Source organism: Pituophis catenifer, unplaced genomic scaffold (assembly GCF_029215685.1).
Source record: "Pituophis catenifer annectens isolate HBS135680 unplaced genomic scaffold, rPitCat1.0.hap2 SCAF_13, whole genome shotgun sequence".
NCBI lineage: Eukaryota > Metazoa > Chordata > Lepidosauria > Squamata > Colubridae > Pituophis > Pituophis catenifer.
The window spans coordinates 21,455,608-21,472,371 of NW_027256893.1; the positions used below are offsets into that span (position 1 = coordinate 21,455,608).

Sequence of the window (16,764 nt, forward strand, 5' to 3'; positions counted from 1 at the left end):
TTACTGACAAATCTGGGCGTCTCCCATACAAAATGGGAGATATTCACAAACTTCTCGCAAGAAATGTTGGCGATTTTTATCCCAAAGGTACTCTTTCCAAACGCAAGCGGACAGTCTTTGTTTTTCTTTGAAGACGTTTTGCTTCTAATCCTTGAAGCTTCTTTAGTTCTGACTGAATGGTGGAGAATGGAAGGATTTATATTCCTTGCAGTCCTCTGGTCATTAGTGCTCTTTCTGAGAGTCATTGAGGCCGCTTGGAGGTTTATCTGTGCTCTCAGGGTCACCTGAGTAGTGCAAATGCGTGTTTTACCTTCTTGGAACTGCTGAAAGGACTGTGTTGTAAAGAGGAGGAATGTAAAGGAATATAAATCCTTCCATTCTCCACCGTTCAGTCAGAACTGAAGGAGCTTCTTGGATGAGAAGCAAAATTTCTTCAAGGAAAAAGAAAGTCCAGTTGCCTTTTGAAAAAGCAGCTTTAGGACAACCATGACCTGGATGACTGAGAATCTCCTTAGAGCAGTGTTTCTCAACCTTGGAAGCTTGAAGATGGGTAGACTTCAACTCCCAGAATCCCAGCGCTGGCTGGGGGAGTTGAAGTCCACCCATCTTCAAGCTACCAAGGTTGAGAAACACTGCCTTAGAGAGTTAGCAATTTTTATTTTATTTTACAAGGGCCTTGGCTGCCTTCTTAGCAAGAGGCCTGGTCAGTGTCTTATAAGATGACTCACGAGGCTATATGTATGGACACAGATGTGGGGAAAGCGCATGAATCCTAAGCATTAATCAGAAACAATCTGGATATTTACATCAGCCGTTTTCATTCATTCCTCATTCCTTAGGATTTTTCCATTCCTTCCGTCTTTGTTCATTCTTCTTTTCAAAATTTTAGACAAGTAAGCTTCCTTGGGCAAAAGAACCAACCATTCGTCAAAAAGATGTCCAGTTTGTTTCTTTCTTTTACTATACCACGAATTCAGCTTTGCACATCCTGCCTAACTCGTCTTATTCATTGGCAAGAGTTGATTATAAGATGAGCGGCTCTATCAATGCTTTCAATAAATACGTACGTACATTTGAATTCACTTATATGAAGTCTATGTACATGTTGTGGATATTGAAGGTATGTAGCAATGGTGGGTTCCTCCCGGTTCAGCCCGGTTCCGCCGAACCTGTAGCAGTGACGATATGACATCACCGAACCGGTTCTGCCCCCCCATTCCCCGGAAGTTTTTAAGAAGATGTTGGATAACCATTTGTCTGAAGTGGTGTAGGGTTTCCTGCCTAAGCAGGGGGATGGACTAGAAGACCTCCAAGATCCCTTCCAACTCTTCTATTCTATTCTATTCTATTCTATTCTATTCTATTCTATTCTATTCTATTCTATTCTATTCTATTGTATTGTATTCTGTTCTGTTCTGTTCTGTTCTGTTCTGTTCTGTTCTATTCTATAGAAGGGGAGAAAAAAGCCTTACTTAGGCAAGCAAATTAATTTTTTTTTACCCCCATGCAAGGAGTCGTCAGAGCAATCATTCTGCATTCTCTTATTTTTATCATAACTTTTCAACTCCCCAAACTGAGAGGAAAAAAAAAAAAGATTTATAACTTTCATTATTTCCTGCACAGAGAGAGAGAGACCGGTGCTGACCTCAGCTTCTTAATGTTGAGGTCGTTCATCACTTATGGCTGATGGGATATTTATTTAGATCGGGGTTTTACACGTCAGTCATAAAATATGGAAATGCTTGCCAAGTTGGGTTGGTTTTTTTTAAGATTGGGTGGGTTTTTTTCACTGCTTTTGCCTGCTTTTTTGAGAGATCCTTCAGATCTGATTCCCTTAAATTCTCTCTTCTGTTTTGAACATCATTACTGCTTATTTGCAGTTTTTTCTTTTCTATAAAAGCAAAACAAAAATGAAAATTGCACCGAGGGATGCTAACAGCAAAGTTAGCAATTATTCGATAGAAATACAGAAGTCAACATTCTGTTTTCTTTCTTTTCTTTTTTCTAATTCTTTTCTTTTTTTTCATTTTTTTATATTTTTACTATATTGTAACATACTAACATAGCAGCTTCCCATGTTTCTTGGAGAAATGAAGATTAGGCCATTAATAGTAGAGTATTATTAATAGTTGTATTCTTAAACATTGCTCTATTATCCATTGGCGGAGGGAAGTTCGAAAGTTAAGGATGGAATCACACAGCTGGAATCTCACTTGTTGCAGCTTAGCTTGTACAAACTGGCCAACGTTTGTGGGTCTCTTAAGGGGGGCGTCACACAAAATTGTAACCCGGTGCAATGTGCACACATCCACCCAGTTGTAAACATGAAGTTGGAAGATGGGAGTCAACAGTTTGTTCACCGACTTAAGTGTTCAAATTTCTTTTACGATGTTGTGGTTTCCTTGTTCTTTTAAAAACTTCTACAGGAGGGAATTTGTTCTTGTATTTGAAGAGTTATTTATTTATTTATTTATTTTTGTTTGTTTGTTTCAGAAGTTGATGGTGGAGTCCTTGAAGAAAAATCTGCAGCTGGCAGAGATCCAGATGTTTGGCATGTTGGCTTGAAAGTTGCTTGGGATATAGAGACGCCAGGCTTAGCAATTCCACTTCACCAGGGAGACTGCTACCTTATGCTAGGTAAATTCAAACACAACATTGATATTCTATTTCTATTTCTTACTGATTTCTGATTTCTGTTCTATTCTATTCTATTCTATTCTATTCTATTCTATTCTATTCCATTCCATTCCATTCCATTCCATTCCATTCATTTATTATTCTGTTCTGTTCTGTCCTGTCCTGTTCTATTCTATTCTATTCCCATCTCTCCTCCCTCCCTCCCTCCCTCTTTCTTTCTTTCTTTCTTTCTTTCTTTCTTTCTTTCTTTCTTTCTCTCTCTCTCTCTCTCTTTCTTTCCTTCCTTCTGCTTGCCTGCCTTTCCTTCCTTCCCTTCCTTCCTTCCTCCCTCCCTCCCTCCCTCCCTCCCTCTCTCTCTCTCTCTCTCTCTCTTTGATGTAAGGAGAAATTTCCTGACACTGAGAACCATTAATCAATGAAATTATTTCCCCCCAGATGTTGTGAATGTTCCAACACTGGAGGTTTTTAAGAAGAGACTGGGCAACCATTTGTCTGAAATATTATAAGGTTTCCTGCTTGAGCAGGGGGCTAGACTAGAAGACCTCCAAGGTCCCTTCTAACTCTGTTGTCCTGTTATTCCTTGGCTTTTCTTGAAAAAAAGGACTATAATCCAACTGTAATTATGGTCGAAAAGTGGGTATATTGTATATTTCTCAACCCTCCAGAGATAAATCTCATTGCTCCACTGTAAATGGCTTATTGATGTTTAGCTTAGTGTTTTGGGGGGAATCGACCTAGTGATGACTTGCCAGCTATGTTTTATGGTTCAGCAAACCCACTGTGGTTAATCACACTATGGGTTTGCACAATATTTAAAGCTGTATCGAAACGATATTTCCTCCAGGTCTAGAACGCGGGGAGCTTTTCTTCTGATGAACGAGGGGATGGGATCAAAGTTGTGAGAAAACAGCCAAAGTTTTCCCAAGCTGTGTTTGTTTGCCATAAATTATGATGCTAAGCAAAAACGACTCGCACTAGGGGGAAAAAAAAACGTGCATTACACAAATATACAGTGCCTTGTGCATGCAAATTATAACCGTATTCTGTATCATAGCTTTGGCCCTTCAGGAAAAATCCTGCCTAGACCATAGAATGTAATTTATCCCAGCAGTAAGTGTTAGATGTTGCATAACGCCGAATCAATTGAAGTATCTTACCGGCTTCCCATAATGTGTTAATCAAACTCACGTGCCAAGTGAGTGGATGATAGTTGTAGGAAATTGACCATTCTGGCTTTTTTAAGCCCCGCCCACTCCAATAGAAGTCTATGGGAGTTTTTACACTAAGCTCCCCCCCCACCCCGGCCATCTGTGCACGGATTCTTGAATTCTGAATTCAACCAGCAGTTTCAAAATCTCAGGTTTGTTCCCAGTTGTTCTGCCTTTGATTTTGTTACCTTTCATCATCTGCTTTTCAGTTCAGGAAGTAAATGTTACTTTGCCATTTTATATAGTAGAATTTTTTTTAAAAAAATGTGTTTTCAATTTTGTGTCGCGGGGAATTCCATGCACCCAGAGGGGGGGGGGGGCTTAATGACATCATATGTAAACAGACAATCAGAACACAAGAATCCGTGCATGGGGGGGGGGGGGGAGGCTTAGTGTAAAAACTCCATAGACTTCTTTTTTTTCTTTTTTTAAATTTTTTCCCCCCATTTTTCCAATTTACATAACAATAAGCATTGTCTAATCCATAGATTTCTATTGGAGTGGGTGTGACTTAAAAAAAGTCCAGAAAGTTGGATTTCCTACTACTGATGATCTTTTTATGCAAAACGTTGTCTGGTGATTTTAATAAATTTGGAAGGGAATTAACACTTACAAACCCAGATTTTACCATACGGCAAATCCATAAACATTTCCTTGCTATTTTAGATAACGATTGTTCTCCAGTGGCATTTTGATATTTTGGTATACAGGTAGTCCTCAACTTAGGACCATAATGGAGCCCAATATATCTGTTGCTAAACGAGACAGTTGTTAAGTGAGTTTGGCCCTATTTTACAATCTTTCTTGCAACAGGGGTCAGGTGAATCACCGTAGTTTTTGAATTTTGTAACACGGACCTTAAGTGAATCTGACTTCCCTGTTGACTTTGGTTGTCTGAAGATCGCCGTGTCCCCGGGACACTGCAAATATCATAAATATCTGAATTTTGGCCATGTGATCATCATGGTGCTACAACAGTCGTACATCTGAAAAACAGTCATTTTTAAAAAGTGCCGGTCACTAAAGGAACTATTTATAAGTCAAGAAATACTTGTATTGAATTTTGATCACCTGTATTGAAATTTGGGGATGCTACAATAGTCTTAAGTGTGAAAAACAGTCATAAGTTCCTTTTTTCCGTGCCATTGAGGCTTTGAATGGTCACTAAGCAAGCAGTCGTAAGTCAAGGATGACCTACACTCACTCTACTGAACGGTGAACAGAAGTCACGTTGTCCTACACCAGTGATGGCTAACTTTTTCCAGCCCAAGTGCCCAAAGCGTGCACCCGTGTGCGCGAATGTGCATGTGCGTGCCCAAACCCTCAAAATGCAATGCACATGTGTACCCCGCACACCCCCCACACCCCCATGCATGCGTGGCAGAGACCCAAAGACCAGCCAGCCAGTGGGAGGCGCAGCGGAGCTGAACTGGGGCAACGGCTCGCGTGCCCACAGAGAGGGCCCTGCGTGCCACCTCTGGCACGTGTACCATAGATTCACCATCACGGTCCTAGACCTTCGCCGGTGATTGAAACCTCTTCCCTTCTGCTCCACCCCCCCAAGAAATATATGTAAGCTGGATTTGCAAGCCAGTCCCCCTCCCCCCCAGCGTTCGCAAATTTTCGCTCCCGTGCCTTCTAAAAGCGAAAATACACACGCTTGAAGCCCAGCTGTTTCTGATAGATCAAATGTTGCCCTGAAGGTTAGAGGTTTAAACGCAGCTCCGGGATAAATTCGACTGGCCTCCCTTTGGTGGAGAAGAAGACGGAGTAAACATAATCAGGGGGCCGTGTGCGTTAGACTTCAAGGCCCATCCAAAAACTTGTCTTCCCATTTAACCAGAAACGGGGAGCACCCTTGAGTAGAAATGACGTGTGGTTGGAAAATTACAGCCTTAACTGGGAACACTTTAGTAGACAGATGCCTGCCAGCGGTTTTGCTTCGGAAACCTGACGCCACTTTTGAGCTGCCTGCTGCTGCCGATGTCTTTTTTTTTTTTTTTTTCCAACCATCCTGAGCCCCTGAAATGTATTTATTGCCGCTCCGGCTTTGATCTTGCCAGTTTGCTAAGCTTACAACGTCTTGTTCGGTTTTCTGTTGATTAATTACGCGAGGGTTTCTCTCTCCCCCATGGCTCGGTCTTCTTCAATGTTCTTCTTCTGGCTACTGTAGAATAATTTCTCTTTTTTAGGAGCATGTTGACTTTTGAATGGGTGAAATGCTACCGGTACTGACCGGTTCGGCTTAACCGGTAGCAATGGCAGTGGGTGGTTCAGAAAACCGGTAGTGACCGGTTCGGTAGACCTGCCCGGTTGTTGTTACTTCCTGGTTTTAACCAGGAAGTAACCTGTTGTTTACCCTCTACGCATGCGCAGAAATATTTGCACATGCTCAGAGGGGCCATGCGTGCATGTGACATGTGCATGTGATGCATGTGTGCACTTCTGAACTGGTAGGGAAGGTAAGTAGATTTCACCCCTGCTTTTGAAATAATGACGGATAGTTTTGCAACCATGCAAAACTCGACTTACAGCCGCGACGGAGAGAGACCAAAATTTTTGTTGCTTAAGTGAAACATGGGGGAAGTGGGCTTTTCCCCATTGTGTGACCTTTCTTGCCCCACTCGTTAAGTGAATGACTGCAGCTGTTAAGCTTCCCCATTGACTTTGCTTGTCTGAAGGTCGCAAAAGGGAATCACGTGACCCCAGGACACTCAAACCGTCATAAACACGAACCAGTTGCCAAGCATCCGAATTTTCATCCCGTGACCATGGAGATGTAACAACGGTCGTTAGTGTGAAAAACGGTCATGAGTCGCTTTTTTCGGTGCCGTTGTAACTAAATGAACTGTTGTAAGTCGAGGGTTACCTGTATTATCAGAAACAGCCCCTACCTTCGATTAAGGCCTCTCTTGTTTCCACCAATGGCTTCATGGGTGAATACTTACCTGTACTTTAATGGTCTTTTTCTAGATAATCTGAATACGACTCACCAACATTGTGTATTAGCTGGCCGGCAGTCAAGATTTAGCTCCACACACAGAGTGGCAGAAGTGAGTAACAAAACATTGTGGGAAGGGCAATCTCAAGGGCTTGGAAATTTTGGCATAGTAACTAGATAGTCCTGAAAAGTAGATAAGAGGTAAGATAACTTTTATTGTCCTTTTCATGGTCCATTTTGAATACGCACAGTGATCTTGATTATCCTTTGACATTTTGGATTGAAAAACTTCTTAAACAATGCGCTTGAATTGTTTTTTTCTGTGAAACACAATTCAAGTGCGTTGTTTAAGAAGACACGCACACGCAAACAAATCTAGTAGGTATAGAAGAGCAAGCAGAGCCGGAGGGTGGAGTTAAATGAGTCATTAGCGTAGAGTCATTACGTTCCCACAAATGGACCAAGTTCAACCCCTCTTGAATTCTGCTGACCCTTATCTGGTGCCAATTTAGTATTGAACTCGAGTAATTTGTGCATAGGTTTCAGCAATAAATCTGCAACTTAATGTATGGCCCATACGTTAAGAGAGTTCAAATACTCTCTTAAATTCCTGGAAGGACTTGTACTGAGCTTGAGTTAATTTGCACTTGATTCATTTTAACAGTGGTTTGTGGAGTAGCTCTTTCTTAGCTGTAAATGATGGTTTGCAGATCTCGGTTAAACTGGTAACTACTAAATTACAATAGGATTTACTTGGTTTTGGCTTCCTATCAGTAGTGAAATCCAAATTTTTTTACTACCGGTTCTGTGAGCGTGGCTTGGTGGGCGTGGTATGGCTTGATGGGCGTGGTGTGGCTTGGTGGGCGTGGCTTGGTGGGCATGGCAGGGGAAGGATACTGCAAAATCTCCATTCCTACCCCACTCCAGGGGAAGGATATTGCAAAGTCCCCATTCCCTCCCCATTCCTGGGGGAAGGATATTGCAAAGTCCCCATTCCCTCCCCATTCCTGGGGGAAGAATATTGCAAAATCTCCATTCCCACCCCACTCTGGGGCCAGCCAAAGGTGGTATTTGCTGGTTCTCCGAACTACTCAAAATTTCTGCTACCAGTTCTCCAGAACCTGCTGGATTTCACCCCTGCTTCCCATGCCTAGGAAAAAATCCATGTCTCTTTTCACACTAACTTTCTTTTTTATTTTTGTTTGTTTGTAAATTCCAACAGTGCTCAACAGGGACCCTGCCATACATTCTGGACAAATGCAAGGCAGCGCTGAAGAATTTGAACACCGATGCTGATTTGAAGGTCCCGTCCTTAAAATCACTGGAGGTCGGAGATATAACACGAGTGGAAAAAACTCACAATGAGGTGAGAAGGCGGAAAGGGTGGCAATGCTGCAGATGCTAGAAAGTAGAGAAATTTTTCCTGCTGTCTGGTTCTACTCTGTATAAGATCATCGGCCTGGTTTTAGGTCCCCTCACAAGCATTTAGCATCAAAAATGGCCTCAGGGCACTATAGGTTAGATTGATTATAGCACATCTATCAGTAGAAGGGAAGATTTTTATAATCTTAACATAATTACATCCCCAGAAGCATTTTATGGGTATCTTCTTTTCTTGGTTCTTTTTCTTGTGACCCCAAAATACAGAAAGGAGAGGAGGGGAGAGGAGAGAAGAAGAGAGGAGAGAAGAGGAAAAGAGGAGGAAAGGAAAAGGGGAGAGGAGGGGAGAGGAAAGGGAGGGGAGGAGAAGAAAGAGAAGGGAAAGGAAAGGAAAGGAAAAAGAAGGAAGAGGGGATGGAAAGAAAGGAAAGCAGGAAGAGGAAAGGTAAAGGAAAGGGAAGGAGGAGGAGGGAAGGAAAGGAAAGGAAAAAGGAGGAGGGGATGGAAGGAAAGGAAAGGAGGAAAAGGGAAGGGGAAGGAAAGGAAAGGAGGAAAAGGGAAGGGAAAGGAAAGGAAAGGAAAGGAAAGGAAAAAGAAGGAAGAGGGGATGGAAAGAAAGGAAAGCAGGAAGAGGGAAGGTAAAGGAAAGGGAAGGAGGAAGAGGGAAGGGAAGGAAAGGAAAGCAGGAAGAGGGGAAGGAAAGGAAAGGAAAAAGGAGGAGGGGAGGGAAGGGAAGGGAAGGAAAGGAGGAAAAGGGACGGGACAGGACAGGACAGGACAGGACAGGAAAGGAAAGGAAAGGAAAGGAAAGGAAAGGAAAGGAAAGGAAAAAGAAGGAAGAGGGGATGGAAAGAAAGGAAAGCAGGAAGAGGGAAGGTAAAGGGAAGGGAAGGAGGAAGAGGGAAGGGAAGGAAGGAAAGCAGGAAGAGGGAAGGTAAAGGAAAGGGAAGGAGGAAGAGGGAAGGGAAGGAAAGGAAAGCAGGAAGAGGGGAAGGAAAGGAAAGGAAAAAGGAGGAGGGGAGGGAAGGAAAGGAAAGGAGGAAAAGGGAAGGGGAAGGAAGGGAAAGGAAAGGAAAGGAAAGGAAAGGAAAGGAAAGGAAAGGAAAGGAAAGGAAAGGAAAGGAAAGGAAAGGAAAGGAAAGGAAAGGAAAGGAAAGGAAAGAAGGTCTTGAGTGACCTCCTCCAGCTTCAGCTCCCCAGCTACCTTAGGGTGACACCCCGCAGCACCCCCAACTCTTGAGTATTCTGGAAGTTATATCCCCACACATCTGGATGGCACAGAATCGAGGAAGCAGCTCTCGAGGCTTTGATCTCCAAGCCCAGTTTCATCAAAGAGCCCGTATAAATCATCATCAGCTGCCCACCTGGCTTTAGTTGACTGGGAAATGTTAAGTAGGACTGGATTCTTGGCAGAAAGGATGAATCCGAGAGCAGATTGTCAGGCCCAGGATATCGACTTTTTTTTTTTTTTTAGAGTGTACAAATTACTTTAGGATAATGGAGGTACTTTGGCTGTTTGCTGACCCAGAGAATTTCAGCTTTTGGTTATTAAAAAAAAAAAGTACAGCCACTGATTTTCCATCAGGTAGGTGTGCTTATGTGACGTTACTCCATGGCCTAAAACTTGTGTCTCTCTAGAGCAGAGTTTCTCAACCTTGGAAGCTTGAAGATGGGTGGACTTCAACTCCCAGAATCCCCCAGCCAGCGCTGCTGGCTGGGGGATTCTGGGAGTTGAAGTCCACCCATCTTCAAGCTACCAAGGTTGAGAAACACTGCTCTAGAGGACTTTCCAAATGAATAAAAGCTTCAGCATCAGGCTCTGTGGGTCACTTTTCTCTTTCGGGATCTTCCTTGATCCGGTGCCTTCTTAAATGTATTGACTGAGGACGAGAGGAGCCCACTTGATTGGGGAAAAGCTGTAGTAGGTATCTATCGCTGGTTGCTTGTAAAAGCAGGAAGTTGCAATCCTCTGCACTCTTCAACTGAGCAGTGAAAAGAGGATGGATATTTTTCTGTATCTCTTCCACAGCCATAGCTTTCCTATCTTCCACTCCCACCAACACTGACAGGACAAGCCCATTTGTATATAAATAAGAGAGCAAACCCCACTCCTTTCTAATGCTGACGATGTTAGCTAGTTGGGTCGTGAACTGTCTGCAAGGAAATATCCAGACTCAGAGAGCACCAAAGACCCCACAGTTCTCCTCCTCCTCCTAAACTCCACTCCTCCTCCTCCTCCTCCTCCTCCTCCTCCTCCTCCTCCTCCTCCTCCTCCTCCTCCTCCTCCTCCTCCTCCTCCTCCTCCTCCTCCTCCTCCTCCTCCTCCTCCTCCCTTCTAGCACTGATGATGCTACCTAGTTGGGTCATGAAACAACTGCAAGGAAACCAATTTGGTGCTGGGCACAGGAAACTGGACATAATTTTTTTACAGAAAAAGTGCAGATTGAACTACTTTTTTGTTTTGGTTAATTCTAGGTGTATTTTTTGTTCCTTTTCTCCCCATGGAAATCTGGACCAGTAATGTGCTTATGGTTGGAAATTATGTAATAAGCATCCTCAAGCTTTCATTGGAGAAAACAGATTTGGGGATGGAGTGGGGGGGGGGGGAAAGGTTCCAATCAACTCAAAATGGCAATTGGAGAGTCTACCACTAAACTGCTCTACCTACCCACACCAGATGTGGTGTCTCTACGGAGGTAAATCCTGGAATTTTGTGCTCATCATAGCAATAGCCCTTAGACTTATATACCGCTTCACAGTGCTTTTACAGCCCTCTCTAAGCGGTTTACAGAGTCAGCCTCTTGCCCCCAACAATCTGGGTCCTCATTTTACCCACCTCGAAAGGATGGAAGGCTGAGTCAACCTTGAGCCTGGTGAAATTTGAACTGCCAAATTGCAGGCAGTTGGCAGAAGTAGCTTGCAGTACTGCATTCTAACCACTGCGCCACGGCGGCTCTTTTTTGGCGAACCATACGAAGTTCCCCATGCTAGTCTTGGAAGATGCGGTCTCATCCATAGTCTAGAAGCAAAGTTCGACCGGCCAGCTTATTTGCATCCTGTGTGTAAAATAGGACACTTTGCTTGTTCACTGGGGTTGACTTGATCCTGGATCCTGAAATTAACACATGCTGCCAAGGTGTTTTGCGGCTCAACGGTTAGGCTGCTGCTGGGAAGCCCATTGATGTCCGAGGCTAATGTGTGTGTTTCCAGCGCATTGCACCGAAATGGCAACTCAGTCGGTGGTCCTGCTGGACCTCGAAGAGAGGAAGGATTGTTCACTCCCTGGGGTGGCATTTAATAAGCCAAGTGCCTTTAAATAATTAACCGAGGACCGACGCCACCCTGGGCTCGCCAAATGTCAGCCCGCAGCTCTGTGGCCTTTCTCCCAGGCCTTATTGACCGTCACTCTCAAAGTGCGCCTTTTATAACGGCTTAAAGGGCGAACCGAGAGGGGTTGATGTGACAGGGAGGTAAAATCAGTGCTGCAAGCAAGAGAAGATCAAGACTTTTAAAAGTGGGGAATCTGTACGCCGCTCTGCTTCGACAATGCGTACTGCAGTGGGTGCTGTTTTGTTTTTTTTGCTTTCAGTGGGCTTTTCATTGCAACAGTAAAAAGACTGGAGAAAAAAAGATAGCATACTCTCTGGGAACTATTAAGGAGGAGCTGTCCTCGCCTACTTTTCTCTTACGGAAACTGTCTAAAGTTCCGTTGTCTCTTGTTCCTACGGAGTTCAGCTTCTCGAACCTCTTTGGATTCTGGACAATGTTCCATCGCATTAAAGAAGGAAAGCCAGTTTGATGTAGTAGTTCAGGCAACAGGCTAGAAACCAGGAGGCTGTGAGTTCTAGTTCTACCTTAGGCGTGAAATCTGCTGGGTGTTGTTGTTTTTAGTTGCGAAGTCGTGTCCGACCCATCGCGACCCCATGGACAACATTCCTCCAGGCCTTCCTGTCCTCTACCATCCCCCAGAGTCCATTTAAGCTCACGTCGACTGCTTCAGTGACTCCATCCAGCCACCTCATTCTTTGCCATCCCCTTCTTCTTTTGCCCTCAATGGTTCCCAGCATTAGGCTCTTCTCCAGGGAGTCCTTCCTTCCTTCTCATTAGGTGGCCAAAGTATTTGAGATTCATCTTCAGGATCTGGCCTTCTAAAGAGCAGTCAGGGTTGATCTCCTTTAGGACTGACCGGTTTGATCCCCTTACAGTCCAAGGGACTCGCAGGAGTCTTCTCCAGCACCAGAGTTCAAAGGCCTCAATTCAAAGGCGCTCAGCCTTCCTTATGGTCCAACTTTCCCAGCCTTACATTGCAACTGGGAAAACCATCGCCTTGACTCTACGAACGTTTGTTGGCAGGGTAGGTGAGCTTGTGCCAGTTCCTCTCTCTCAGCTCCAGGAAGGAGGCAATGGCCAACCACTTCTGAATTCTTCCCAAGAAAACTGCAGGGACTTGTCTCAGCAGGAACCAAAAATTGTTTTGAAGCCTCCCTCTCCCATTAAATACTAAAAACTATGGAGACCATCTCTCCTTTCCTCTCTCTCCTTTATCATCCCATAAGAAAAAAAGAAGGAGATGAATAGAATATTATGTTAGTGATGAATTGATATTATGGATTGGATAGGGATCAAGATAGAAGAAATGACAACTATACAGAAGAAGAAAGAATTTTGGAAGATAACACCGAGATGTCACAGGGAAGAGATATTAAATGTTTGTTTGTCTAAAAAATAAAAAAACTTTTTAAGAAAAAAAAAAGAAAAAAAGAAGGAATGGCTTTAAATACGTCTCTCCTAAAAATAAAACAGCACCTTTAAATACCGAAGGTTAAATAAACTTCGGCTGAACCCTGTCCTAGAAGAACATGCATTCTTAACTTTGTATAATAAGTTAAACTATTTATGTAACCTTTCTTTGAAAGGCGAACATCCACTTCTGTTAACTGGTGTCCACTAATCCTGACTGTGTATTTTACAAACAGGGTTGCCTTCTTGTATTTTTTGTTATTTTTTTTATATCTACAGCCTTTCTTTCTTTTGTTGTTTTAAACAAAGTCTATTGAAAGCTGTTACAACTCATCAAACAGGTATTTAGCAACTGTCAACTAAAAGTCACTTTCAAGACTTCGGTATCCCTTCTGTTTTGCCTGAAGGAGGAGGAAGCAGGGGTGTGAATATATATATATATATATAAGTTAATTGCAGAAAGTGAGATGTGACTTCATCTCCAAGTTTCTCTTTGTTTGGGGGCCCATCACAACGCCAGGTAGGATAAACAGAACACATTTCTTTGTGGTCACAGGTGAAGGTGGAGATGGAATCCAAGTGTCTTTGGGTGTGATAAACATGTCCACAGTAGCAGAGATAAATAGTGGCAGTTCCAGTGGATCAGAATTGACGATCCTTTGAAGTTTCTTTAAAAAAAGAAAATCTAGAAGAAAGAAAGAATGAATGAACATCGGGAGCCGAGACTTACAAAGGAAAAGGAACTGTGTTTGCTGATGAGATCTTGAATGTTGCGTGATTTGGGTTCGAGCTGGGCTCGGCAACGTCAAATATTGAGCTGGATTGTTTTTGAACTGTCTTGGGAATTTTTATTACCTGTTACATCGTTGTAAAGTGGAGAAAGACGCTTTGGTTTACTGGTTAAGGGAATCCTGCTAAAAAGTGGGAGACTGTGAGTTCTAGTTCCACCCTAACTATGAAAACCAGCTGGGTGACTTTGGGCCAGTCACCAGGAGACAGTGAGTTCTAGTCCTGCCTTAGCTATGAAAGCCAACTGGGTGACTTTGTGTCAATCACCAGGAGACAGTGAGTTCTAGTCCTGCCTTAGCTATGAAAGCCAACTGGGTGACTTTGTGTCAATCACCAGGAGACAGTGAGTTCTAGTCCTGCCTTAGCTATGAAAGCCAACTGGGTGACTTTGTGTCAATCACCAGGAGACAGTGAGTTCTAGTCCTGCCTTAGCTATGAAAGCCAACTGGGTGACTTTGTGTCAATCACCAGGAGACAGTGAGTTCTAGTCCTGCCTTAGCTATGAAAGCCAACTGGGTGACTTTGTGTCAATCACCAGGAGACAGTGAGTTCTAATCCTGCCTTATTCATGAAAACCACATAGGTGACTTCGGACCAATCATCAGTCAGTTCTGAAGAAGCTTCTTGGATGAGAAATGAAACTTTTTCAAAGAAAAATCCAAGAAAGTCCAATTGCCTTTTGGAAAAGCAGATCTCAGAGATCCGGAGAATGATCTAAACAGGGTTCAGACTGGCTAATGTTTAGGGGTTGACACTACTCGATTTTATAGGACGTTAAAGGTGGTGGTGGTGGGGGGTTAATCCTATAGAAAGCTATGCAAACCATTTTCCTATACTTCTTAAAGCGTTGTCCATATGATTACCATGACTTGAACTCAACTGAAAAAAGGAGACTGTTATAAACCACATTGTCAATCTTCTTTTTTTTAAAAAAAATATATCTCTTTTTTTACAGGTGGAATTTGAATGGCTACGACAGTTTTGGTTCCAGGGGAAACGGTACAGAAGATGTACTGACTGGTGGGACCAGCCAATGGCAGATCTGGAAGACTTATGGAGACAAATGGAGCTCATGGTATGTTCTTCTCAATGTCTTAGCTTCTGAGGTCTGTATTCTGGACTTCTATTTACTGTTGCTTCTAAATTACTAAATTTACACAACTGAGCAACCTATAACCATGTGGCCTCAAATCATGCCTAAAGTTCAGCCTTGAAATTCAGTGGCCAAAAAGCTAATTCTTCCGTTTTCTTTGCTCTCCCAAATAAGAGGTGAAATAGTCAACGGAAGCTTCTTTGAAAGAACCGTTGCAAGGATTCAAAACCACCAACCCAGCCTCTCAAAAGACAGGTTGAATGTTGCTTTCTGCCAGATAGTCTCTATGTCTATCTTAGCGACCGAAATTCCCGTCCCAATTATGGTCGTAAGTTGAGGACGATCCGAACCCAGAATTCTGCCTCGGGTGAAAACCAAGGGTGCCCGTGTCTTGTTAATTTTTTGTCCTCTCCTCCCTGTTGAAGATCTTTAAGCACAACAAGGGCAGTGCGTAGAACTAATTTGTCAGCAACTGTCATAAAGTTGGAAAACACTTTTGCAAACAGTTCAGCCTTCGGTAGGTTGGGCAGGTAAGAAGTTAGCTTTCTCTCTCTCCTTCTCCTTCTCCTTCTCCTTCTCCTTCTCCTTCTCCTTCTCCTTCTCCTTCTCCTTCTCCTCCTCCTCCTTCTCCTCCTCCTCCTCCTCCTCCTCCTCCTCCTCCTCCTCCTCCTCCTCCTCCTCTTCTTCTCCTCCTCCTCCTCCTCTCCTCCTCCTCCTCCTCTTCATCTCCTCCTCCTCCTCCTCTTCTTCTCCTCCTCCTCCTCTCCTCCTCCTACTCTTCTCCTTCTCCTCCTCCTTCTTCTTCTTCCTCTCTCTCTCTCTCTCTCTCTCTCCAATCGCAGTTTTTCTTCTTGTACGTTGCAACAGGCTGGGAAAAGGCCAAGGAAAGTTGTCGGGTTGTTACTTTATCTCTGCTGTGTGTCAGGAACATGGAAAAAAATCTCTCATGCCCAAGCAATTCTCAAGGGCCGTGTCCTTTACAAATGGGGTGCCGTTGTCTTGTGGGTTTAATTAGAAACAGGGCCTATCACCTTTCAGAGGGACTCGAGGTGATATTTATCAGTGATCTGGGAAACCCTTTTTTAAAAAAAACAAAAAACGATCAAGCTGCTTCTAATTTAAATCTCAAACGGACAGCTTCATGACTTTGTACCTGTGAACTGCCGTTCATCAGAGCCGTTTGCGAAAGATAGGAGCGAATCATCCTCCATAAGGCCGATTGGTTTCCAGCAAAATCCTTAAATACATTTTCTTGCTTATTATCGTTGGACTTCTGATGTTCTCTCTTCCCTATACTTCCCCTTTCGTATCTGTCCCGAGTCCCAAACATTTAATTTTATACATACATACATACATACATACATACATACATACATACATATATATATATATTCTTTAATATAGTTTTACAGCAGGGGGCACTATTGAGCTACAGTCTTCAGGAAAGTCGGCTTGGATAAACATTTAGGCTTTTTATATATTGGGATAAATATCAAAAATTTAGCTGTTTCTTCAAGTTAACCATAATCTCTAAGACTTTGTAATACAGGAAATCAGCTGTAGACTAACAAATTCAGCAGCAATTCAGCAGAGAAAGTGCCACACATTGGAGCAGATCTGGTTTCCGTAGAATTAAACATTAAAAAAAAAAAACCTGCTTCACATAAATATAACGTCTTTGTTTACATTATAAAGGCTGCCCAGAGATTTTTTTTTTTTAACACGTCATAAAAACTAGCTTCCATCCTCACCTGCTTCTTAAAACAAAATCACCTGTTAGCAGAAGACAAAAATCATTTAAGGCATAACTAATTTATTCTCTTTTATGGCAAGGAGGACAAATTTTCTCATTCCGTCTGTATATTTTAGGGGCTGCCACTCAGTCTTTGTTATTCCTCTGATTTGTGACATTTATGGATTTTTTTTTTTAAAAAATGGAACCGGGTGTCATTTCAGGGATGTTAACGCTCCATTTA

At 43.0% G+C, this 16,764-nt stretch overlaps 1 protein-coding gene across 1 annotated transcript in view; it reads left to right on the forward strand.

The window, feature by feature from the left end:
* FTO (FTO alpha-ketoglutarate dependent dioxygenase) overlaps positions 1–16,764 on the forward strand; it is a 176,681-nt gene that overhangs the window by 44,765 nt on the left and 115,152 nt on the right. Inside the window, exons 4-7 of the mRNA XM_070952940.1 lie at positions 2,494–2,637; positions 6,819–6,898; positions 8,009–8,152; positions 14,651–14,770. Of these exons, the coding sequence (XP_070809041.1) occupies positions 2,494–2,637; positions 6,819–6,898; positions 8,009–8,152; positions 14,651–14,770 (488 nt within the window). The remainder of the gene's footprint in view (positions 1–2,493; positions 2,638–6,818; positions 6,899–8,008; positions 8,153–14,650; positions 14,771–16,764) is intronic.